Source organism: Equus caballus, chromosome 6 (assembly GCF_041296265.1).
Source record: "Equus caballus isolate H_3958 breed thoroughbred chromosome 6, TB-T2T, whole genome shotgun sequence".
Classification (NCBI taxonomy): domain Eukaryota; kingdom Metazoa; phylum Chordata; class Mammalia; order Perissodactyla; family Equidae; genus Equus; species Equus caballus.
Window position 1 is genome coordinate 43377252 of NC_091689.1, and position 25814 is coordinate 43403065.

General features: G+C 51.9%; 1 protein-coding gene across 7 annotated transcripts in view; it reads right to left on the bottom strand.

Annotated features, from left to right (window-relative positions):
* The window catches only part of IQSEC3 (IQ motif and Sec7 domain ArfGEF 3), a 110047-nt gene that overhangs the window by 5429 nt on the left and 78804 nt on the right, over positions 1 to 25814 (bottom strand). For 3 of the 7 annotated variants that reach the window (XR_011439916.1, XR_011439915.1, XR_011439918.1), the window contains 9 exons: positions 20840 to 20962; positions 20169 to 20335; positions 10443 to 10582; positions 9117 to 9242; positions 7091 to 7190; positions 6743 to 6904; positions 3778 to 3870; positions 1622 to 1671; positions 539 to 1537 (listed from right to left, as the gene is read on the bottom strand). Coding sequence is in view for 3 of the 7 variants with exons in the window: in XM_023642969.2 (XP_023498737.2) it covers positions 1622 to 1671; positions 3778 to 3870; positions 6743 to 6904; positions 7091 to 7190; positions 9117 to 9242; positions 10443 to 10582; positions 20169 to 20335; positions 20840 to 20962 (961 nt within the window). In the remaining 4 variants the exon portion in view is untranslated. The remainder of the gene's footprint in view (positions 1 to 538; positions 1538 to 1621; positions 1672 to 3777; positions 3871 to 6742; positions 6905 to 7090; positions 7191 to 9116; positions 9243 to 10442; positions 10583 to 20168; positions 20336 to 20839; positions 20963 to 25814) is intronic. The other 4 variants (XM_023642969.2, XM_070270846.1, XM_023642970.2 and 1 more) reach the window with 2 other exon arrangements.

Consider the following 25814-nt stretch of genomic DNA (forward strand, 5'->3'; position numbering starts at 1 on the left):
TTTAATGGTCAATACATGAAAAGCAGGAAGTGACAGCAAACCCTTCTCTCGTTCCCACCCCCTTCTCACCTCCCAGCTGATGAAAGAAGAGAGAGACAGAGAGAGAGAGAGAGAGACAGAGAGAGGGTGGAACGTGAGCAGCAGGTCAGAACAGCTCAGAGAAGATGGAGAAGCACCTGCCAGAGCTGGCTGGGCCAGGCAATGACAGAGAGAGGGCAGAGGACCGAGAGCTCAGGGTCCAGCTGAGGGCCCGGGGCGGCGAGGCTGCCCTCTGTGCAGGGGAGCAGAGCTGGCAGGGCCCTGGGACTAGCTGAGGGTGGCAGCCTTGCAGATAGCCACATGGCCCTCTGGGCAGAGTAGGAGGGGAGACGGGGCCATCAGATTGCTTGTCCTCCCTAAGCACGTCAGGCTGAGGCACGGGCAGGGTTGGGAGACCAACCCGGAGGGCTGGTAACTTCGTGTGTTTATCTGCAAGGCTAGAGAATGGGCAGCTGCAGGAAGATGGGGGGTGGGGGGGGGCAGGGGATGGAATACCCACCCTGGGGGCTTGTCAGCTGCTGGGGCAGGAAGCTCCTCCGGTAAGGGTGCCTCCTCCAGACACAGGTGTGTGAGGGGTGGGGGCCGCCGGGAGAGAGAGAGAATCTGGGCTCCCCTGGGGGATATGGGGCTTCCCCGAGCTTAGCCAGGCTGGGGGGCAGGGCTCCTCCCTCAGACCTCAAAGTGGGGTTTTGGAGTGGAAGTTGGGAAGGGGGGTGTCTGTGTGAGCAGCTAGCGGTCCCTGGAGGCCTGGCAGGAAAGCAGTGAGTGGGGCTCCTTGGGGTGCAGGGGGCCAGTTGGGGAGGAATGGGGCCCAGCAAGTCTTGTAGGGGCAACTGCACAACCCTCAACCTGGGGACACTTGGGAGTCTGGCAAGGACCAGCTGCTGCCACTCCTTGCCCCGGTGTGGCCTGGGGACGGCATCGCCTTCCATCCAACATGGACAGTCTTCAGAGTCATCGGCTGTCCCCCTGGGGACACCCCAAGACAGCCCCGACCCTACTCTGCCTCATTTCTCCTGCACACGGTCCTCCCCCATGCCAGCTTTCCAGACGGACCAGCTGCTCCAGGGAGAACTGCCCCCCGCCAGGTGCCCCCACTCTCCAACTTCTCCAAGAGGGGTCTGACTGCTCAGGGACCGGACATGAGGGGTGATTCTCTGGAGGCGCCCAAGCTCCCTCCGCGGGAGGACGGGGGATGCGGGGCAGTGGGTGGGGTTCTCTGAGGCAGCAAGTATGAGGGCTGCAGTGGGCAGTGTGCTGGGGAAGTGGACTGCGGGATTGGGAGGGCTCGCCATGGAGGTGTCATGGGCGTCCTCTCCACGGTGTGAGCTCGGCCAGGAGGGTCAGCGCGGGCAGCCCGGCTGGGGAAGGGGCAGAAAGTACTGTGGCTTAATTAGGCGCTGGAACAGCGGTGATACCCATGCTAGCAGTAACTTTTAATTGTATCTCTTGAAATTGGTAAAATGGTGAGTCGGGCTGGGGAGGCATTGATTAATACCTGAGAAGAGAAACAACAGAGACGGTGAGAAGAAGGACAAGTCGGGGACGAACCACTCACCTGGGCAACCAGGCCTCCACTTACCTCCACCGTGCTCTCCGCAGGCTTCTCCCCCAGCGCGGCTTCCCTTTTGGCTTTGAATGCAAAGAGCACAGGGCTCATTCTCCACTGGTCCCAACGTGAATCCCTACTTCCCCCCAGGACCCCCAACCCAAGCATCCCTGTAATTAGCTGGTGTGACCGAGAGGCAGCCGGGGCAGTGCACCGGAAGTCACAGTCCAGTTCTGCCACTTAGTAGCTGTGTGACCTGGGACAAGATGCTACACCTCTCTGGGCCTCCACAGACCAGAAGATCTTTCTGATGTGGGCATTGCCGAGTCTAATTTACCCACAGTCAAAGCCTTCCCGATATGGACTGTGGAAATTGGTTATGAGGTGGCATTGGTTCTTGGGTCCCAGAAACACAAGGAGGCTCTTCTGTGTGTTTGTGGGCATCATGTTAATCTGTCCCCTCCAGTCGCAGGCTCCCTGAGGGAGGGGCCATGCTCCCTTTTTGTTCCTATCCCTGCTATGTAGTTCAGTGGGGAGGACTCCACGGGCTGAGGCCTGAATGGCAGTCACCGCAGGGCCCGGCATGCATAAGAGACAATAACGTCTCCGTGATTGCTCCAGGCATTCTGACTGGCCTGGCACAGCGCCAGGGACCCTGCGGACCCCCAGGGACAGCTTGATGACTTTTTCTGGCTCAGTCACCCCAGCTCCCACCCCACCCCCAGCAGGCATCCCAGGGCCCCTCTGCCTGAGCCTTCTGATTTCTCACACACCTCAGGGGGTGCCAGGTCCCTGGCGGTGCTCTGCTTTCTGCAGCACAAGAGGGAGCTGGACCATTGTTTGGAACCGAGAAGCACCCTACTATGGAGGCACCTGAGGGACAGGGCCCTGGAGATATGCATCCCGGCCTGGCCAGGGTTGCAGCCTCTGAAGGAGGGAGTCTGGGATGCAGGGTGCGGGGCAGGGGGTCAGAGAGGCAACCACAGCTGAGCTTTGGCTCTGGATTTTAAATAGCTGTGAAAACAAGCAGTGACCCATGCACTGTGACCTTACAGAAATGAAGGGGCCGGCTGAGAACCAGGCGAGTGGAGAAGTAGGAATGCAGGATGGCAGCTCAAACCCACACATGGAGGACGGCATCACACGGAGATCGGAGATCGGCATGCAGCCGCAAGAGCCCCAGGGCATGCTTGGGAAATGAGTCACATCTCCCAGCTGGGCAGCGGGTCCTGTGATGCTGTCTGGCCAGTCTGGTGTCATGGCTGTAATGAGGGTCTTGGACCAGTGTGAAACCCACTGGAGGGTCTCAGCTCAAGCTGATGTCTTTCCGGGCCCCTGGCTTCCTAGTGCTTTGAAGAAGTGTTAAATGTAGGAACAGGTGGCTGAATGAATTAATGAGGGACAGTTCTGGATGGTTGGCTGGGGTTTCATTGGGATGGGATTGAATTCTCATGCTGCCTCTCCTAATTCTCTTCTATTCAGGACAAGTGGAGGGGGCAGAGGTCGCTTTTCCCAGGCTTCCTGCAGGTTGGGGTGAGGTGGGGGGTAGGGGGATGTCAGTGGGGGGAAGGAAGCAGGTCTAGAGATCGTGGCCAAAGGTGATACAAAAGCTGAAGCTGGCTTGATTCGTCTGGAGTGAGTAATTCAAGCTGGAGAGACCATTTGAGAATTGGGTTTGAGGGCTTATCTGGCTTGGGCTGGGTTGACTCTGGCCTGGGATCAGAGAGTGCTGACGGGGCAGACGGAGAGTTCCAGACCCTTCCAGCCACCCCTCCTTCTTACCCTGCTCCCACCCCAGACACAGCGATTTCTTCTCAAGCGATTTCTCTTTACCACACCTCCAGGCGCCCCCAGTGAGCCTGGCTGGGGAGGGGAGAAGGCACCCCAGTGGGGCCCCTTTAGGGCTGGGGTGCCAGGGTGGACAGCAACATGTCACACGGACCCTGGGCCTTTGTGCGGGTTGTAAACTGACCAGGGTCTCTCTCACCTTCCTCCTCACGCCCACTACTAAGGCCGTGAGATAAAGCAAGTGGGAGCCCCTCAGCAGAAAGGAATGGCCCTGGGAACGTGCACGTCCCTGGCCCGAGTGCCCCGGGCCCCCAGCCCAGGGTTGGTGAGTGGCCTCCCTGTGGCCCGGGGCCTGGCCATGCCGGCCTGGGTTCTGGAACCCTGAGCAGAGCCAGGCTCACCTGTAGGCGATCCCTGCTTCGACTGTGGGTCCCCCTGGGCTCCGCCGGACCTGAAGGAGAGCGTCTTTGCTCCCTGCTGCTTCTCCAGCTCCCCTAGGGAAAGGAGAGGCTCATGAACAGAGAGAAACCTTGACCTCTACCACACAGAGGGGAAGAAGAAATGACGAGAGAGAGCAGGAGGAGGAGGCAGAAGAGGAGAGGCTCCCTAACAGGGCTACGAAGCCTGGGCCCCAGAGTCTGGCACCCACCTCATGGCAAGCCTCAGGCTCTTCGTCTGTGCATGGGGACAGTAAGGCCTGCGTGAATGCTGGGGAGGTGGTAGAACAGGTCGGTAAGAGGGAGGTGGATGCCGGGTTTGAATCTGGTTCTAATACTTCCTAGCTGGTGGCTTCAGGCAAGTTACTTAACCTCTCTGTGCCTCACCGGAGGGGACAGCAGTGCCTACTTCAAAGTGTCATTAAGAGAATTAGGTGGGGAAATACATTGAAGCCCTTAGAATAAGCCCTGGCTTGTGGCAAGTGCTCAATAAACATTAGCTTTTATTACAAAGTGTAAGAAGCACTCGGCACGGCAGGCTGCAGCAGCACTGGTGCTGGCCACTGCCCCCCTGGGCCGGCCGCACCTGCGAGGAGGAGCCCCGCAGCCAGGCTCTGTCTCAGGCCAGCCCAACGGGCACCCACCTGGCTCCGCTCCACCTCCCCTCGCTGGACCACAGACCGGTGCCTCTCTCCCCCTCCTCCTGGCGGAGCGGGTGCAGCACCTCCCGGGCGATCGGCCGGCCAGGAGGAATCGCTCCTTCAGAGGCTCTTTTCCAGGAGACACGTTCCAGTTCCTCTCACTGAAGCTGCTCTCCGGGGTCCCACTCTCTGTCTCTCTGGTTGTCCACAGTCCGCCGATGCCAGACGGCAGACCCCCGACCAGGACAGTGTGTCCTGACTGCCCGAGTCACACCGGCTGGCAACAGCAGTGCCGGCTGCTGAACTGCCCATCATCCCTCCCAGAGGGGCTCTCGTGGCCCTAGAGAAATTAGCCTCGTCCTTACAAGCCAGGAGCCCCAGGACCTGTGTGCGAAGCCTGTTTAGTCACTGACTGCATGAACGTGGACCACTTCCATAAGTTCTGTTAGACTCAGTTTCCTTATTTAAAATGAGGATAATATGACTCACCTTGTGGAAGGATGTGGCAAGAATTAAATAACACAACAGATCAGCCCCGGGCCAGGCAGGCACTAAGTGCTCCTTACATGGCAGCTAGTGCTGGTTTTCATTTTCTGTTTCCTACTTTCTTTCCTCCCTGCCTCCTGACCAGCCTCATCTTTCCTCAGCTGTTCCTTCCCTGTCGCCCGACCTGAAGAGGAAGAGCCAGATGTGAGCCTCTCGCGCCCCCTGCCCTCCAGGCAGCAGGAGAGGAGAGCCACCTCGACATAAGAGGTTCTGGTACTGTCCACTCCCTTGTACTTTGGGGTGGGATATGCCCTGCTGCTCCCAGGCTGACGGGCGAGAAGGCGCATCTTCTGGCAATTACGGCCCCAGGGCCATGTGGAGCCATTGGTGACATTTGGACAATGAGAGAAGTGAAGCTGTTTTAGGGCGCGTCCCTGAGAATGTTCAAGATCAGTGGCCAAGGTGCCATCTCCAAGCATCCAGTCCAGCCCTTGAAAAGAGTCTGGCTGTTACACCACTGGCCTCAAGAAGGCCAGCGGAGTGCTGGAAGGACCTTACCCCCGCCTCCCTCCTCCATGAGGGACACAGTCTGCTCTGGCGGCTTTTTCTGTTAACTGCATTTAACTATTTTCTGAGCAGATTCTCAACAGAAGCCCTTCTCTCACTCTCAGAGCGGGGACTACATGAGCCTCGGAATCAGACTTAAATGCAGATGCCACCTCCTGCGCTTCTGACATGCACGACCTCGGACACACTCCTGAACCTCTTGGACTTTGATGTAACGTGGGGACAGACACCGCACGGTGTCACTGTGAGGATGGGTGCAACACAAGCAAACTGCCCCGAATGTGGTTGGTGTTCCCAGGGCAGCGAGGAAGAGCGCGGCCCTGCACACGGGCCCCTGCTCAGACACCCTGCTGCCTTTCCTACTGCGCAAGGGATTTCTATTAATTTAGAAAACCTCAGGGGCCATATTGGGCAGGCCCAAAGTCTGTCTTTATTTTCTGCTTTAGTTTCTGAGTCCATTCTTATTTAATTTTCTTAAAGGTCATCGGAAGCCGCTTCTGCGCTTCAACAGTAAAAGCTCGCAGGGGGCCAAGGTTCAGGGCATCCAGCTGTTTTCTAAACCAAAAAGCAACCGTTAAGCCACCAACACGGGCAGAGGCCCGCGTATGTCCTCAAGCGCCTGGACTGGGACAATGAAGAATGGAGGCTTTCCTCCCAGGAACAGAGAGGTGAGCCCAGGATGAGGGACAGTCAGAAACCCAGGCTGGACTCTTCAAAAAGACAAAGTTATGAAAAAATAAAACGGGGACGATTCTTGATTAAAAGATATGACAGTAGTGAAACGAACAGACGCGGTATGTGGCCCTGGGCTGGATCCGGGGCAGACCCCGCAGGCGGCTGTTTGGTGGGAAGGGACGTCCCTAGGCCCCCAGACCTCTGGTTTGCAAGCTGGCCCTGGGTGCCTGCTTGGTCCTGGTCAAACACAGCAGAGTTCTCTGTTCCATGGGGCCCTCACTCAGCCCCACGGCCTGGCTAGATGTGCACACACGTGTGCATGCCCTAGTGTACCTCGCTTTAATTGTGAAGAAACATGAAGAGCAGTACACCCACATCAGGCGTGATGGTGCAGTGGGCCTGGGGGAGGGGCGGGGGGGTGGTGGGCGGCCCCTGGCTCACCCCATACTCACTCTAAAGTGGGGCAAGGACTGAGTCAGGTCTGTCTACCAGCTGACCCTGCTCCTGGCTGACTGGGAGCCCAACCGCCTTGGAGACACCGGGGTGCACTGTGTCCTTACACTCTATCCGGATCTGCTCCAGCTCCGTCACCTCAGCGATGGATTCCTTCAGGTCCTCCACAAACTTCTGCATCTCGTCCGAACCCAGGGCACAGAAATGCAACAGCTGCTTCTTCTCAGAGCCCGAGAGCGGGGTCACCAGCGTGATGCCATGAGAGTAATCTGGAAACCAGATCCCAGGCCCCCAGGCTGTCAGCAGCGGCAGGCGAGGCTGGAGCCAGCCCCACGTGGAGAGTGGACGGGGCCTTTGGGGGGGCGCTTGCCCCTCCCGCTCCCACAGCCCATCCTGTCTCCCTCAGCTTCCCCCAACTGCCCTCTGCCACGGCCCCGGGTCCGCCCGAGACTCACATTCATTCTCAAAGAGGTGGAACTGCATGCCCAGCAGGCCAACTGCCTTGCAGAAGGTATAGGTGGAGGAGCTCTTCTTCTTCGGGCAAAGTTTGAGAATCTGTCAAGAGAGGGAGATAGACACCGCTGACAGGTGTACACACATGTCAACATGCATGTACACACCTGGATGCATGAACGCCCAGGGACACCTGTGAGCACACAAGTAAACACACACAAAGACACAAGCACACACATGCATACTTATATACTTAGGCGAATTCATGCATATACATACATATACGTATGTATACACATACAATATCAAAATATGTTTTTTACTGCAGAAACCCTTCCAGTGGCTATTCCCAGGGCACTTAGAAGCCCAGCCACACTCCAGGCCCCACCCGCTCTGGTTCCTGCCTTACTCTGGCTTTATGCTCAGGCTGGGCTCTCCTTTCTGTAGCTTGAACAGGCACGCTCTGTCCCACCGCAGGCCTGTTGCACACGCTATTCCCTTCCCACAGCTCCCCCTACAGCTTTCTGCACGGCTGGATTACTCTCTGAGATCTTAACTCAAATGCTACCTCCTTAAAGATTCCTGCCCTGACCATCCTATCTAAAACACAAACAAAAACAAAATTAAACAAACGAAAAAACACACTTTAACGCTATCCTGTCCCCCTGTTTTACTGTCTTCATAGCAATTTCCTCCAACTTGACATTATCTTGTTTGTTTTCATAATTATTTTCTATCTCCCTCCTCTACTAAAAGGAGAGCTAAGTCAGCCAGTTGCTCAGTACACAGACATTTCCTCAGCACCGTCGCTGAGCTGGGCTCTGGGGACAGAGGACAAGAAGCAGGGAGGGCCCGGCCCTCAGGTGCTGACACCACAGTGGAGGAGACCGCCAGGGGCAAACCAACCATCAATCAATAAAGCATAACAAGCAAGGAAACAGCGTGAAGAAATGGATAACTAAGGTAATTTCAGAAACCGGTAAGTGTTTTGAAGTCAGTGACATAGAGTAAGGAATAGAAATAGGGCTGATGACCAAGCTAGGTGAACAGGGAGGGCCTCTTGAGGGAGTGACACATGAATCGAGACCTGAACGAAGAGAGGGAGGTGGCCAGCAAAGGTCTGGGGGAGCTTTTCAAGCAGAAGGAGCAAGAACAAAGGCCTGAGACGGGAATGAGCTTGGCCCATGGGAAGCAGCTGAGGGGGCTGGTGCCAGAGCAGCCAGGAAAGCAGTGGAGGCAGCAAGGTGGGTGGCACTGGTGGCCCAGGCGGGGAGCGCAGACCTCCTGTGCCTGGCATGGGAAGAAGGGTCGAGGCTGAAGCGTGGCAGACACGTGGCCTGATGGGCACTCTAGAAAGATCACTCTGCGCTCTGGGAAGATGGACCTTAGAGGCGGGATCATTGGATCTGGGATAATTTTAGAGGTAGTGCAAAAAGACTCCTGGACAGAGAGGATGTGGGGTATGAGGGGAAGACAGAAATCAAGGCCTCCTCACCACTGCTTCCTGCGCTTAGAACAGTGCCTGGCATGTAGTTACACTCATTAAACCCTTGTGGAATGGACGCCTATTCTCAAAGGGCAGACACCAGGTACCCCACAGATGTGTGCGCAGGCACGCGCACACACACACACACACACACACACCAGCATCCCCCAGGGCAGCGGATGCCCCTCTCCAGCCCACCGTCCCCCACCACCACCCCTGCCGCTGTGGGCTGTGCAGCGCAGCACAGTACCGTCCCTGCCCCAGGGTCCCTCTAACATGGGAGAGGCTGGTGATCGGGGACCTAGTTCATTCTCACCAGGACTGTGGAACATGAACAGATCATTTGCTCTCTCTGTGCCTAGAAAGCAAGAGTGGTCACCTCTGCCTGGGCTATTCACACCCCATGATGTGGACGTGTGTGCTGAGAAAGGCGAATCAGCCCCCAGGACACGTCTTCTGGGTGAGGTCGCTGACAGCCCGCCCCGCCCCTCCGGGCCCTGCCAAGGCCGAGCAGAGAGCAGGCGCCCGCCCAGTCGGCTCACCACCAGCAGGTCGTTGAAGAGGAACACCTCCCTCTGGTGTGCGGCCTGCTTCTGCAGCTTGTTCACGTCCGTCACCTCGAAGAGCCGGCTGCAGCAGACCAGGCGGCGATGGGGCACCGACAGCACCTGCAGCGGGCACAGCTCAGCGGAGGAGGCCCCGGAGCTCAAGCCTACCACCCCACAGCGCCCACCTTCCAGAAGAGCAGGTGGAGCCCAGGGCTCCCCAGCAGGGCCTGAACTGGACCCTAAGCCTCTCCCGTCCTCATCTTCCCCCTTCACCACACTTCTGAGGCAGCAAGGCTTGGGGAGAAGGTGTTCACCATGCTGGGGCACATGGGGACACGAGGGTTGGGAAAGGATACTGGACAGAGCTTTCAGACGGTTCAGATCCAGTCGCTCTCAACCCATTTCCCTCCAAGGCCTTCCTGAGGGCACCCCCACATCCCCGGCTGTGGCCTGCAGGACAGCACCTCCACCCCTTGCTCTATTGCACACCCAAACACAAGTGTGCAAGAGGGAGGGGGTTACAGGGACACTCGAATCTGCTGCAGTGTGTAAAACAATCTGTTCCACTGGTGCCTGCAAACTGGACACATGCTGAGACCTCAGCAGTCAAGGCTCCGGGTAGAGAAGGGCCAGCCCTGCCTGGCCTGGGTGCAGGGGTCCAGCACAGAGCCTCAGACAAGGCCCGCAAACTGCTCCCCAAGCCAGCAATTTAGGGAGGAGGACCAGGAGGTGGTTAGGGTTAGGGAGAAGTTAGGGAGGTGGATCCCAGAACCTTGGTCTTTCTGGTGTAAAGAGCCCCTGCTGACATATGGTAGTGGAGTAACCCACAGAGACAGCTCACTTTGAAAATCACTGCGAACTTGGAACATATTGCAAACTGCAACATAGGTCACAACCAAGGGGCACCCTGCCCCTGTGGCTGAGACCCCACAGTCGAGAGCCCATGGTGGCCCATTTCTTGTCTTCCATTCAGTAGGAGCAGCCAGGAGGGCCCAGGGCCTATCCCATCCAAAACCTCCCTATCTGGCCATCGGGACACTTCGTCTGAGACCACAGGCAGTCTCGCTTCAGCACCTCCTGCTGCAGGGGCTGGTCGCAAGAGGCAGTGAGGCAACCAGGCGAGTGGGAAAAGAGGCACGTAGGAGGCCTCAACAGCTACGAAGTGGATGAGTAACGGACAGTGTTTTGAAAGGTGAGGAGAAGAATGGGAGGAGACATCAGGAAGAAAGCAAGGAAAGGTGACGGAGATGGGGAGCCTTGGTGGCCACAGGAGAGGGGGTGGCCCCATGGGGTGAGTGCCGCTCTGCAGCAGGGACTTACTGTCTTCATGCCCACAATGGACTTCTCCACCTTGGTGACATACGTGACGTGGTCCTCATTGGACTTGAGCTCCTTCTGCTGTATCCTTTCGTAGATGCCTACCACTAGCTCCCTGGGGATGTCGGCGCCATCATCCACACCTATAAATGTGGAAAGGGCAGAGGAAGGGGGGGCGGGGGGCGGTGTCAGAGGCCTGGCGCCAGATGGGAAGCCCCCTACCAGACTGATGCTCCTAAAGGGGGGCTGCGATTTTGCCCTGTTCCTGTTCCAAAGCCTTCAATGGCTGGACCCCCCCACCCATTAAATTAAGCACAAACTCCTCAGCCAGTCACCAAACTGCCATCATATGGCCCCAACACACATTTCCAGCCTCATCTCCTGCTGTTCCACAACTGGAACCCCCACTCCTCCCTCCCAGGCCTCTTTCCTCATCTCCAAACACAGCCTCCCTGTCCCTGCCTTTGCTTCTACAATTCTCTCATCCTCCGTGTATTTGTCTTAGCAACTTCCCGCTGCCTGCCCTGCCCTGCGTAACTTGAAGCCCAATGTTCTGTCTTGTTCTCTTTCGAGTCTCCCCCTCTCAGGCCCTCCCCTCTGCTCCAGGAGGGAGCACGGTGTGCAGTCATTAGTTGCTGAATGGGTGTCAAGATTCTTGCCTCTCTGGGAGCATGGGAGGGGGTCAGACATTCCATGATGAGGGGCAGGGCAGCCCCCTGTGGGGGCTCCTCATCAGGCCAAGACCCCAGGACACCAGATAGCAAGAGCTGATTGGGAAACCCGGGTCCATGTGCAAGAGAAAGTGCACCACCCCCCCACACTGTGCCATCTTGGCTGAAGGTGGAGGGCTCAGAATACGTGGCTCTTGACCCTCACCCAGTGGCGACAGGGATGCAGGTAGCAAGACCCTCCACCCAGCTCCTGCTCCACAGTAACGATAAAACTCTGGCAACAAAAAATACAAGCAGGAAATACACCAATGAAAACGAACTTCTTTAGGCAATAAAAAAATTCATAATAATAAAAAACTTCAGAGGCAATAAAAAAATTTCTTCTTTCCACTTTTTCTAAATATTTCTTTAATAACTATATGCTTCTTTCTCAAGAGGGAAAAATTAAACATAAAGCAACTTTGGCAAGTGTCCTCAAAGGAGTTTTCCTAACTACTGAGAGGACGTTACACCTGCCATGAGCAGCTCTCTGGATGGACCCTGTTTCTTCCACATCTGATCTTGGGCAGATGAGCCATGTGGCAGCCCTGGGGTCTGGGGCAAGAAACAGCACGGTAAAGACTGAACAACTGGAGGCTGACAGTTAAAGATGGCAGGCTGCATGCACACCTCTGAATACCCTGGTAAAAGGAATTTTTAAAAAAGGCATCCAGGAGGGGCTGGCCCCGTGGCCGAGCGGTTAAGTTCGTGCGCTCCGCTGCAGGCGGCCCAGTGTTTCGTTGGTTCGAATCCTGGGCGCGGACATGACATTGCTCATCAAACCACGCTGAGGCAGCGTCCCACATGCCATAACTAGATGGACACACAATGAAGAATATACAACTATGTACCGGGGGCTTTGGGGAGAAAAAGGAAAAAATAAAATCTTTAAAAAAAAAAAAAAAAAAGGCATCCAGGATTGGTGGTTACTAGGGGAAAGGGGGGGTGGGGCACGGGCACAAAGGGTGAAGTGGTGCACCTACAACATGACTAACAATAATGTACAACTGAAATTTCATAAGGTTGTAAACTACCATAATCTTAATAAAAAGTTAAAAAAAAAAAAAAGGCATCCAAGAGTGACATCAGCATCATAGTGGAGTGAGCTTGCCCAGGACTCTCTCCCCTCCAACATACAACAAAAAGGAGCAACCATATTCCAACAGAAAATATCCTATAGCACAGGAATCCTCGGAGAGTCATGGCAGCCAAACAATAGAGGGCAGAGAGGCTGGAGCCCCCCTCGGAGGAGCTGGAACTGGGTAAGAGAAAACTTCACTCCCTCCCCTAAAGACTGGGATCCCTGCCACAGGAGGATCTGTGAGGGAAGGAGTGGGGTAGGGGTCAGGCATCCTTGGGATCACCCAGGACTCCCTAGGGCCCTTGCAGCCTACAGGGAAGCCCTATAACCGGGTGAAAGCTTTCATGCAGGGTGACCTCATCAGGCCAAGACCCCAGGACACCAGATAGCAAGAGCTGATTGGGAAACCCGGGTCCATGTGCAAGAGAAAGTGCACCACCCCCCCACACTGTGCCATCTTGGCTGAAGGTGGAGGGCTCAGAATACGTGGCTCTTGACCCTCACCCAGTGGTGACAGGCTATAACTGCAACCGAATAATATCACAATGAGAAAACCCTGTTCTTCCAGCATCAGGCAGTTCATCAAAACTCCAGACCAGGGGCCAGCCCCATGGCCGAGTAGTTAAGTTCATGGGCTCGGCTTTGGCAGCCCAGGGTTTCACTGGTTCAGATCCTGGGTGCAGACATGGCACCACTCATCAGGCCACATTGAGGCAGTGTCCCACATGCCACAACTAGAAGGACCCACAACTAAAATATACAACCATGTACCGGGGGCTTTGGGGAGAAAAAAGCAGAAAAAAAAAGATTGGCAACAGTTGTAAGCTCAGGTGCCAATCTTTAAAAAAAACAAAAAAAACAAAAAACTCCAGACCAGAGAAAAAACAATAAATATCCAGAATTCTGTCCTGAGGACTCAGAAATTAGTAAACTAAATGATGATTAATTCAGAATAGCTATCGTCAAAAAACTCAATGAGGTAAAAGAGAATATAGAGAAACAATTTAACGAGTTCAGGAGCTACTTCACAAAAGAGATTGAAGCTATAAAGAAGAATCAATCAGAAATACTAGAGATGAAAGATACAATGGAAGAGATAAAACAAAATACGGATTTCCTGAATGCCCGTGTAGACACCATAGAGGAGCAAATCAGCATAATCGAAGATAGACATGTTGAATTGCTCCAGACAGAGGAGGAAAGAAAACTGAGACGAAAAAGAAATGAAGAAAGTCTCCAAGAAATATCTGACTCAATGAGGAAATGCAGCATAAGAATTATAGGCATCCAAGAAGGTGAAGAGAAGGAGAATGGAGCAGAAAGCAGGCTCAAAGAAATAATAGCAGAGAACTTCCAAAATCTAGGGAATGAGAGGGAAATGTGTGTGGAGGAAGATTTCAGATCTCCTAGATTTGTCAATGTAAAAAGACCTACTGCAAGGCATATAGTAGTGAAACTGGCAAAAATGAATAACAAAGAAAGAATACTCAGGGCAGCAAGGCAGAAGAAAATAACCTACAAAACCCTCTATCAGACTTTCAGTGGATTTCTCTACAGAAACCTTACAAGCTAGGAGAGATTGGAATGATATAGTCAAAACTTTAAAAGATAAAAATCTTCAGCGAAGAATACTCTATCCAGCAAAAATATCCTTCAGATATGAGGGAGAAATTAAATCTTTCCCAGATAAACGAAAGCTAAGGGACTTCATAGCCACAAGACCTCCCCACACAAGAAATCCTCAAGAAGGCTGTCATACCTGAAAAAAGAAAAAAGGGAGAAAAGGTTAACAAAACACAGAGTAGGGAGACAAATAGACAGAAGCAGAATAAGATAGCAAATACTCAACTATAGCATTAGGCAAAAGGGAAGGAAAACATCAAAAACAAAGACAATCTTGTCACTTTAACCATAAACTCACAGCACAAGTTGGAATAAGATATGAGAATAATAACTTAGGAGGGACGGAGGAAAGGGACTGAATCAGTTTAGACTAAGGAAATAAGAGGCCATCAGAAAATGGACTATGTTATGCACGAGATTCTGAATACAAACTTCAGGGTAGCCACTAAACTAAAAAGCAGAACAGAGACACAAAAGTAAACAAGGAAAAAACAAAGAAACACAGCATAAAAAAACTGTAGAATTCAATGGGTAGACTAAAACACACAGGACGAGAAACAAAGGAAATGCGGGAAAACCAGAAAACGAGTGATATAATGACAGCATTAAGCCCTCATACATCAATAATCACCCTAAACATAAATGGATTGAATTCTCCAATAAAAAGACACAGAGTGGGAAGGTGGATTGAAGAACAAGATCCAACAATTTGTTGTGTCCAGGAAACACATCTCACCTCCAATGACAAACACAGGCTCAGAATGAAGGGGTAGAAGATGATACTCCAAGATAATGGCGAACAAAAGAAAGCAGGTGTCACAATACTTATATCAGACAAAGGAGACTTCAAGATAAGGCAGGTAAAGAGAGACATAGAGGGTCAATATAAAATGATCAAAGGGACACTACATCAAGAAGAAATAACACTTATAAATATCTATGCACCCAACACAGGAGCACCAAAGTTCATAAAGCAACTAATAACAAACCTAAAAGAAGATATTAAAAATAACACAATAATATTAGGGGACCTCAACACCCCACTGACATCAATGGACAGATCATCCAAACAAGGAAACAGTGGAATTAAATGGAAAGCTAAAACAGTTGGACTTAATAGACATATATAGAACACTCCATCCAAAAACAGCAGAATACACATTCTTCTCAAGTGCGCATGGAACATTTTCAAGGATAGACCATATGTTGGGAAACAAGGAAAACCTCTATAAATTTTAAAAAATTGAAATAATAACAAGCATCTTCTCCGATCATAATGCTATAAAGCTAGAAATTAATTATAAGAAAAAAGCTGAGAAAGGGACAAAGATGTGGAGACTAAACAATATGCTATTGAATAAGCAATGGATCATTGACGAAATTAAAGAAGAAGTCAAAAAATATCTGGAGACAAATGAAAATGATAACATGCCATACCAACTCATATGGGATGCAGCAAAAGCTGTATTAAGAGAGAAATTCATCGCAATACAGGCACACCTTAACAAACAAGAAAAATCCCAAATAAGCAATCTCAAATTACACCTAACTGAATTAGAGAAAGAAGAACAAACAAAGCCCAAAGTCAGCAGAAGGAGAGAAATAATAAAAATCAGAGCAGAAATAAATGCTATTGAAACAAAAAAGGCAGTAGAAAGCATCAATGAAACAAAGAGCTGGTTCTTTGAGAAGCTAAATAAAATTGACAAACCTCTAGCCAGACCTACAAAGAAAAAAAGAGAGAAAGCTCAAATAAACAAAATCAAAAATGAAAGAGGAGAAATAACAACAGACTCCACAGAAAAACAATGGACTATAAGAGAAAACTATGAAAAACTATATGCCAACAAAATGGATAACCTAGAGGAAATGGATAAATTTTTAGACTCTTACAATCTCCCAAAGCTAAGTCAAGAAGAAGCAGACAATCTGAACAGACCAATCACAAGGAAAGAGATTGAAACAGCAATCAAAAGCATCCCAAAGAATGAAACCCTAGGACCAGACGGCTTTCCTGGGGAATTCTACCAAACTTTCAGAGAAGATTTAATACCTATCCTTTTCAAGCTATTGCAAAAAATTAGGGAGAACGGAACACTTCCTAACATATTCTATGAGGCCAACATCACTCTGATACCAAAGCCTGACAAGGACAGCACGAAAAAGGAGAACTACAGGCCAATATCGCTGATGAACATAGATGCAAAAATTCTCAACAAAATTTTGGCAACCCGAATACAGCAATTCATCAAAAGGATCATACATCATGATCAGGTGGGATTCATACCAGGGACACAGGGATGGTTCAACATCCGCAAATCAATCAACATGATACACCACATTAACAAACTGAGGAATAAAAACCACATGATCATCTCAATAGATGCAGAGAAAGCATTTGACAAGATCCAACAGCCACTTACGATAAAAACTCTGAACAAAATGGGCATAGAAGGGAACTACCTCAACATAATAAAGGCCATACATGACAAACCCACAGCCAACATCATACTCAATGGGCAAAAACTGAGCGCCATCTCCCTGAAAACAGGAACGAGACAAGGATGCCCTCTATCACTGCTCTTATTCAACATAGTACTGGAGGTTTTGGCCAGAGCAATTAGGCAAGAGAAAGGAATAAAAGGGATCCAAATAGGGAGTGAAGAAGTGAAACTCTTGCTGTTTGTAGACGACCTGATCTTATATATAGAAAACCCCAACGAATCCATTGGGAAACTTTTAGAAGTAATCAACAACTACAGCAAAGTTGCAGGGTATAAAATCAACTTACATAAATCAGTAGCATTTCTATACTCTAATAATGAACTAACAGAAAAAGAACTCAAGGACAAAATACCATTCACAACTGCAACAAACAGAATAAATTACCTTGGGGTAAATTTAACCAAGGAAGTGAAAGACCTATACAATGATAACTACAAGACTTTCCTGAAAGAAGTTGATGATGACATAAAGAGATGGAAAGACATTCCATGCACATGGATTGGAAGAATAAACATAGTTAAAATGTCCATACTACTTAAAACAATCTACAGATTCAATGCAATCCCAATCAGAATCCCAATGACATTCTTTACAGAAATAGAACAAAGAATCCTAAAATTCATATGAGGCAACAAAAGACCCCGAATGCTAAAGCGATCTTGAGAAAAAAGAACAAAGCTGGAGGCATCACAATCCCTGACTTCACAACATACTACAAAGCTACAGTAATCAAAACAGCATGGTACTGGTACAAAAACAGGTGCACAGATCAATGGAACAGAATTGAAAGCCCAGAAATAAAACCATACCTCTATGGATGGCTAATCTGCGACAAAAGAGCTGAGGGCCTACAATGGAAAAAAGAAAGTCTCTTCAACATATGGTGCTGGGAAAACTGGAAAGCCACATGTAAAAGAATGAAAATTGACCATTTTTTTTCACCATTCACAAAAATAAACTCAAAATGGATCAAAGACCTAAAAGTAAGACCTGAAACCATAAGGCTTCTAGAAGAAAATATAGGCAGTGCACTCTTTGACCTCAGTATCAAAAGGATCTTTTTGGACACCATGTCTTCTCAGACAAGGGAAACAATAGAAAGAATAAACAAATGGGATTTCATCAGACTAAGGAGCTTCTTCAAGGCAAGGGAAAACAGGATTGAAACAAAAAAACAACCCACGAACTGGGAAAAAATATTTGCAAGTCATATATCCTACAAAGGGTTAATCTCCATAATATATAAAGAACTCACACAACTCAACAACAAAAAAATCAAATAATCCAATCAAAAAATGGGCAGGAGACATGAACAGACATTTCTCCAAAGAAGATATACAGATGGCCAATAGGCACATGAAAAGATGCTCATTATCACTGATCATCAGGGAAATGCAAATCAAAACTACACTAAGATATCACCTTATACATGTTAGAATGGCAAAAATAACCAAAACTAAAAGTAACAAATGTTGGAGAGGATGTGGAGAAAAAGGAACCCTCATACACTGTTGGTGGGAATGCAAACTGGTGCAGCCACTATGGAAAACAGTATAGAGATTTCTCAAAAAATTAAAAATAGAAATACCATATGACCCAGCCATCCCACTACTGGATATCTATCCAAAGAACTTGAAATCAGCAATTCCAAAAGTCCCATGCACCCCTATGTTCATTGCAGCATTATTCACAATAGCCAAGACGTGGAAGCAACCTAAGTGCCCATCAGCTGATGAGTGGATAAAGAAGATCTGGCATATATATACAATGGAATACTACTCAGCCATAAAAAAGGATACAATCGTCCCATTCACAACAACATGGATGGACTTTGAGGGTATTACGTTAAGTGAAATAAGACAGATATAAGACAGAATATAATAATAATAATAATAATAATAATAAGACAGAGAAAGACAGTCTCTGTATGACTCCACTCATATGTGAAAGTTAAACATGTAGACAAAGAGAACAGATTAGTGGCTACCAGGGGAAAGGGAGGGGGAGGGTGGGGCATGGGCACAAAGAGTGAAGGGGTGCATCTCCAACATGACTGACAAACAATAATGTACAACTGAAATTTCACAAGGTTGTAAACTATCATAATCTCAATAAAAAGTTAAAAAAAAGAGGCATCCACCCACAAAGACAGAGAACAGGGGAAGAGGCAGGGGCATCACGGGGCCTGGACAGTGGATGAATGAGTGGCCAGATTTGTAAACCTGAGAAAGTGGAAACCAAAGCCAGCAGAGAGGTTAGAAGCCACTCAACACACCACAGAACCACCAGAGGGCTCTGGAATTGGTGGAACCCCTGAAAGTGCAGGTGAGGGAGGGCTGGAAACAGGAAAATTGGGTGCAAGTCGGTTAAGAAGCAGTTAGACTTCCCTGTCCCTTCCTCCACTCCCAGTCTTCTGACATAGGGTTAACCCTCTGGGAGGGATGAACCAGGAACTCTGGGCTGGGGGCCTCCAAGCCCAGCCAAGGTCAGGAGCCTGTGTTGAATACTGGGGGGTGAAGTTGATGTCTGTATTAGGAAACTGCCTCAACTCCATCTCCCGCAAAGATCTCAGAACATTGGCAGCCAGACTCATGTGCTCTGGGCAACAGATTGGACGTCTCTGCTGGGGAATCAACCGGCACAAGAGAAAATATCTAAAGATACTGCAGTAGGGTCCCCCAGTGAAACAGCTCAACTAAACCACACTATGAGCAAGCCCACCAGTCAATAGCCCCCAGCCCTGCTCACAGAACTCTTCACCAGCCTTTTAGTGGCTCACTCTTAAATATGAATGGACAACCAAGTTTCATCAACTACACATAGAAAGTTTCTAATGTGAAAAAGTATGGGAAAAACAGAAAAAGGGACCCAGAATAAACAGCAGCAAGCAGGGAGAAACTGAAACAAACAAGTAAAACATATCATCAGTATCTTCAGGGATATATAAGAAGATATTGTCTTTACAAAAAAGAATAAAATACTATAACAAAAAACTTATTGAAAATGAAAAATATGACAGCAGAAATTAAAAATTTAGTAGGAGACTTGAAAGATAAAGCTCAGGGACATCTTTAAGAAAGTCAAACAGAATAGAAAAATAAGCAGAAGCATATTATTTAGAGATATGGAAGAAACACAATAAACAGCAAAAAAAAAAAAAAAAAAAAAAGGAAGTGGTTGCCTCTGAGGAAGGAGAGTGGGACGGGGCAGGGACTAATTATTTTGTGGTAAGCCTTGTAGAATTATTTGACGTTATTAAATTACGTGCATGTATAACTTTCATTTTTTAAATGCTAAAAAAGAAAAAACTCAATTGAGCACATACCATACTGTGCCAGTTTTGTTCTGATATGTGCCAGTAGGTGCACTATATCAACTAGAAAAGGGCTTGGCTAGCAAATGCCATAAAGTTACCTGCAAGGTTATAGGGACCCAGGACCTCAAAGCCCTGTTCCTGGCTCTTCCCGCAGAAGTCATGAAGACAGAAGGGCTGGTACACCCAGGCACCAGCTATGGTGCCAGGGCCTAGAAGTCAACCAATGGAGGACATTCCATGGCGGGTAACAAGCATTGACCAAGGGCCCACGACGCTTGGTGTAGGGCAGTGGCAGTGGCTCCTGCAAACTCCCCAGATGCCTGGCATGCAAGCAATTTTCCCAGGCTGCTATGTGTGACCAGGCCCAGAGGGCAGTGTCCAGTGCCCTTGGCCACTGGGGTGACAGTCTCCAATCGGGGCTCAGACTCAGAGAATGGACCCCGGACAGACTGGGCCTGAGCAGTGGCCTCGCCCTTCTTGTCCCCAGCCCTCACCTCGCAGATTTCGGATGAAGTCCTCCAGCATCATCTTCCGGTCCGGCTTAATGTTGGGGCTGTACATGTCGGTGTTGAGGAGGATGACGGCAAAGGCGAGGATGAAGATGGTGTCAGGGTTGTGGAACTGCTGCACCACCTCGGGGTTGCACATGCAGTAGCGCTGGCTGTGGGGGGACACAGAGCAGGATGCTGAAGCCCCTCGCCACCCTCCCGGAGCTCCAGCTATGGGGGGCTATCAGGGGAGATATCCGATTCTCTGAGGGCTTAAGTTTCCCCCTCACCCTGTTGATCATCCGCCCCATGACCTGTTCCTCTTCCCCACTGAGGGGAGGGGCAGGTGTCACACGCCCCCGGATCCGCCAGGTTCCAGCCTTGCACAGAGGCCTGCCGATGGCGATGAGTGAGGTGTGTGTGTGTCCACCTGGAGGGCCCGCGGCTGCTCTAGCTCAGAGCTTGAGGGGTTCTGTTCCTTTTCTTCCTTCCCTCCTTTCCATCCAGCCCACTCCTCCTGCCTCACCAGGAGGGCTCCTCCCCAGCCTCTGACTGGCCCCCACCATCTCCTGTCCCCCAGGCTCTCAGTAGCTGTGCTTCCCCACGCCCCTCCCCCGTACCCCAGGCATGTGTTTTGAGGGGTGTGAGGGCAGTGGGGCTGGGGAAGGGGGTCCCACCTGAAGGCCTCTATGAGCCGCTCCACCTTCTGGGCTTCCCCCTGCACACGGATATGTGCCTGGAACTTGCGCAGGGCCTCGTCCAGCTCCATACCGGAGAAGTCCATCTCGTCCACCACGCAGCTGAGGGCAGGCGGGAAGGAGGGGCTGTGAGGAGCGGTCGGCTCCCCAAACCTCCCTCCACCCACTCGAGCTGAGGAGTAAGGTGTGGCCCACCCGCCAGCTGGAACACCCCACTTGGGGGGTGGGCAGGGATTGTGGTCTGTGACCAACCAGGAGGGGGCAGGCGCGGGCTTCCCAGGTCTCCCTCTCAGAACCCAGGGCCATGGCTTTCTCAGCCTGACCCAACAGCCTGCGAGGCAGACGGCCGACTGTGGCCTCCATTTCACGCTAAGAGGCCCAGGGAGCTTAGCTCGTGGGCTGAGATCACAGAGCTGGGAGCAGGCTGGATGAGACCATCCTTCTCCAAATCTCAAGTCCTTTCCTTTCAACCTCAGAGCGTCTCAGAGTCAAAGGTTTAAAGAATAAATTTCATTCAGTATTCTTTCGAAGACCCGTTAGGAGCCGGTGTGTCTCCCTGTTTCCCAGCCCTGGTCCAGCGGGTTCCCGGGGCTGCAGTCTCCTCCCGCAGCACATCCCCCCCCCCCCCCCCCCCGCCCATTCTGCCTCAGGCCAGCTGGGAAAGGAGCAAGCTGGTCCTGACCCGGGAGCCCCCAGCTCTCAGGGGAGGTTGTGGTGGGAAGGCTGTGGCCTCTGAAGAGTCAGTGACAAACTGGCTGAACACAGGATGGGACAGTGTGACAGACAGTCAGATTCTGGCCTAGGCTGACCACTGAATTTTGTGTGATGTTGAGTCAGATACTCGCCTCTTGGAGCCCCAGTTTCTTCTTCTGAGAAGGGAGAAGGTCAGAGTCCTGCTCCCCAAGGGCCCTTCCACCTCTGAAATGCCACCTTCAGCACTGGAGAATTTGCCTCTGAATGTCCCCCTTCCGTGTGTGGGGGCAGGAGGAGGTGGGAGATACGTGCCTGTCACCTCCACTAGGCAGTCTCATTGCTCTGGCTTGGCCTGCTTCTGGGGGGCCCCTCCCTTCCAAAGGGTCTGGGGCCAGGACTCTCCCAGTCCCCACCTCATCCTTTCTTACCCTCCTCTGGGGTGCCCTGTCCCCAGGGCCATGAGCAGTGAGGCAGGAATCTAGGCCCAGCAAAGCAGCAGACCTGACGTCCCCCGAGAATTGTGGAAGCTGATCACAAGGGCCCTTAGACGCGGCTCACACATGCCAACACAGCTCTCGGCTGATTCCTCGGCTTTCTGCACCCACGGTCTGTGCTCATCTCCTCTCTCGTGCCGTTCTATACCCAGCCTCACACTGCCTGCTGAGGGTGAGCAGCCCCTCTCTCCCCAACAGGGGCACAACCCTGGGCCTCAATGGCCTGTTCACTGCCTGTCTCCCCCGCCACGGAGGGTGCCCTGTGCTCACAGATGTGAGGCCAGAGTGCGGCCCAGCACGCCGAGGGGTGCAGGAGACATTTGCCAAGTGACTGCACGAGGGGAGGGATGAGCTCTGAGCAGGACCCACTTCCTCCTTGATCCTGGCTCCTCTGCCAGGCCCGCTGCCTAGCAGTCTCAGAGATCCTGACTCAAACCTGGCTCTGCTGTCAACTTTAGGAGAAAGCAAGGGGAGGTGCCCACGTGGTAGTGCCCGGGGCCGGGGAGTCCGTGGGCTCTGCCTCCCTCACTCCTTTCAGGGGGACCAAGGGGGGTGCTTCACTGGGCTCTCCTAGAGAGGGAAGGGCTGGAAGGGTTCTCCCCCCACCCCCACCAAGGGCAGGGTGATGGCCATCTCCAGGCTGGGAGCCCATCCTTGGTCCAGCCTTCTCTCAGGCTCGTCTGCCTGGATAGTGAGTGGTGAGGGGGTGGGGCCGGGAGGTGCAGGCAAGAATTTAGCCCAAGTATGAGAACTGGCACGTCAGTATCTGGGCATCTGAGATGGACAGCTGGGTGGTAGAGGTCTCCCGATCCAGCCTGATTTCTTGGCAGCTCTTGTCACCTCCACTCTGAGCTCTCCCCAGCTGGAACATGAACTCTGATGGCAGCATCATGGGACCCACATCTGTGTATCTCCCAGCCCAGCCCAGTCAGGAGCTACAAATCGAGCATGATTGAGCTACAGAGGGATGCTGTCCGGAGGAGGCGAACCAGCGCTAAGCAGCAAGGGACCTGGGAGCTCAAGCCAGGGAGATGAGGAGAGGGAGGAGGAGACAGACACGGAGACAGTGAGAGACACAGAGGATACAGAGAGCCAAGTGAGACAGACAGAGAGACCAAGGAGAGAGAGAGACAGAGGGAGAGAAAGAGACAAGGAGGCAAAGAAAGGAAGAAAGACAGAGCAACGAAAAGGAGGAGAGAGAGATAGAGAACAAGAGAAAAACAGAGACAAGGGAGAAAGAGAGAGAGAGAGAGACGGCATGGGGGACGGGAAAAGACAGAAGGAGATGAGGGGGAGAAAGCCCACAGACTGGACGGGAGGACCCAGGCACGGAGCACAGAGGCAGCCACACCGCACACTCTCACCCTAGGGACCGACCCCCTATTTTGTAAGGCCAAGGGGGAGAGCAATGGGCCCCAGCCTGGCCAACCTTGACCCAGGGGCCTTGTTTCCTAGTGAACCCCAGAATGGCCTGTGATCCCTGGTCTGGCATCCACTGTCCCCAGGATGCGCCCCTATTGGTTCATCTACCTGCCTCCCACCTGGCCCCTGCCATCTTCCTGCGGGCCCCTGAACCCTGAGGTCCTGGCACCCAGTGTCCCTCCCAGAGCCTTGGTGCATGGACCCTCTGCCCCAGAGCTCTGGACCAGGCGCACCCCACGATGAGGAGAGTGGGTGCCAGGAGGCAGCAGCAGGAGGCGGTGGAGTGGCAGGCGCAGGGTAGGATTTGCTCAGCCGAGCACGATGGCCTAGTTTCCAGCCCTTCACGCAGGTGACACACAGCCCGCTTACTTGCCCCTGGCTGCAGCTAAAAGCTCCAGTAATGAGCCGGGAGCCTGAGTCAAGGACCGGGACAGGAGATGCAGTCAGGTGGAAACGCCAGCTCACAGAATGGGGAGCGCTGACTAAATCAATGATGGCCACAGGAGCGGGAGGACTTCAGGGAGGAACTGAGCCTGTGGCTCAAGTCTCCACATCCCTCATCTTTGAGGACCCCACGAAAGAGTTTTGAGGCAGCTTATCAAAATGTAGATCCCTGATCCTCACCCCAGATCTACCAACTGGGACAAGTGCAGGCAAGGCCTGGGAATCATCATTCTTCACAAGCTCTCCAGGAGAGTCTTAAAGGTTGAAAACCAGTGGCTGAGCTGAGTGCAGGAATAGGAGGGGATCGGCTCACATGGAGACTTTTAAAACATGAGTCCAGCAACTCCTAAGCCACCAGGGCAGCAGTTATTGGGGCACATCTGTCCCTGCCTGGCTCTCAGGGGCTGCTTTCATGGTGGAGGTGGTCAGGGAGGGAGGGAGGGACGGAGATGCCGTCCCCGTGACACATACACATATTTCCTGCCTTCCTCCCTGCAATTTCCACCATAGGGCATCAGTGTTTGATGGGCAGGTAATGTCCTGGGGTTCTCAGATCCTAGGGAAAAAATCTCAACCTCTTCTGCAAAACGCCGAGCTGGAAGGGAAGAAGCTGTGTTGAGCGGTGGAAAGGCGCTATTACTCCCCAGGAGACAAATCACTCTGCGGAGATGGGGGCTGGGCCAGGCGACCTCTCGGGACTCCCAAGCCTCTGACATTCTCGGACAGGAACTCAGAAGCAGAGAGGGCCACAGCCAGCCCTGAAGGGGCTGCAGATGCTCCCAGCCGGCAGGAGACCATAGTCACTTCTGGCTGGCTTTGGAATACAGCTCCTGATGACGGACTGCTCCTCCCCACTCCTCCCAGAGAACCACCACGTGCAGCCCTGGTGGGGCCTGTGCCTCTGGGGCAGGTGCCTGGGCTGAGGCTGCGCTCTCTACCCATAAGCCTACTCCAGGGACCCTCACCTCGGGGGCTCCGTCGCCCTAGCATCACCCACATTCCCTGCCCCCTCCCCACTGCATGATTCTTTTTCACTCCCTAAGTATAAGCATCAGTCTGCACTTTGACCTCTTCTATCTCTCTCCTCTTCTCTCACCCTTTGTCATTGCTTCTCTTATTTTGCAGTATCTACTAGCACTTACAATCTCCCCCTCCCCATCCTTCTTTGCCACCCTGGAATCCTTGTGGGGAGCAGATTGTCGAGAGTTTTCCAAACCTATCCTGCTGCCTCTACCCGGGATAGCCAACAGCCACCTCTCCTCTTTCATCATCTTTCAGGTGAAAACATCACATGTTTCTGGGGACGGTCTTTTCCAGTGTATAACCTCCCCACTTTACAGAAGGCAAAACTGAGACCACAAAGGGGCTTGCCCCATGCTCCCACGACTAGGAAGAGAGCAGGCTTTCGGCTTCCCGGTTTTGTGAGGCCTCTTCCCATGGTTGGGCCCTCCCCACTTCACAGGGGGTCCTAACAGCAGCGGGAGAAGCTCCCTCTGCACTCGCATTTACTGAGTACTGTTCTTCGCGCTTCACTAAGTGCCCAATGACCTAATCTTCTCAATCCTGTGCGATATTAACCATTATCCTGTTATTTTTTATTTCCTATGAGAAAGCTGAAGCTCACACAAGAGCTGGCCCTGCAGGGGGACTGCACACATCGCATCCTTCCGGGCCTCTCCTGGGCCAGGCAAGCTGCCCTCCCCGCTCGGTGGCCGGTGCTAATGTGTCTCTCCCTGGGGGCTGCTGGCTCACCCAGATGCCTCATGGGAGCCTGTGAGGGGCTGGGGGGACAAATGGACACAGTCATGGAGTCCGGTGTGAGGAGCCACCTCACTGTCAGCAGTCAGCACAAGGCTGTGCGGCCACCTGCAGCTTCAGAGCTGGCCTGGGCACACAGCCCA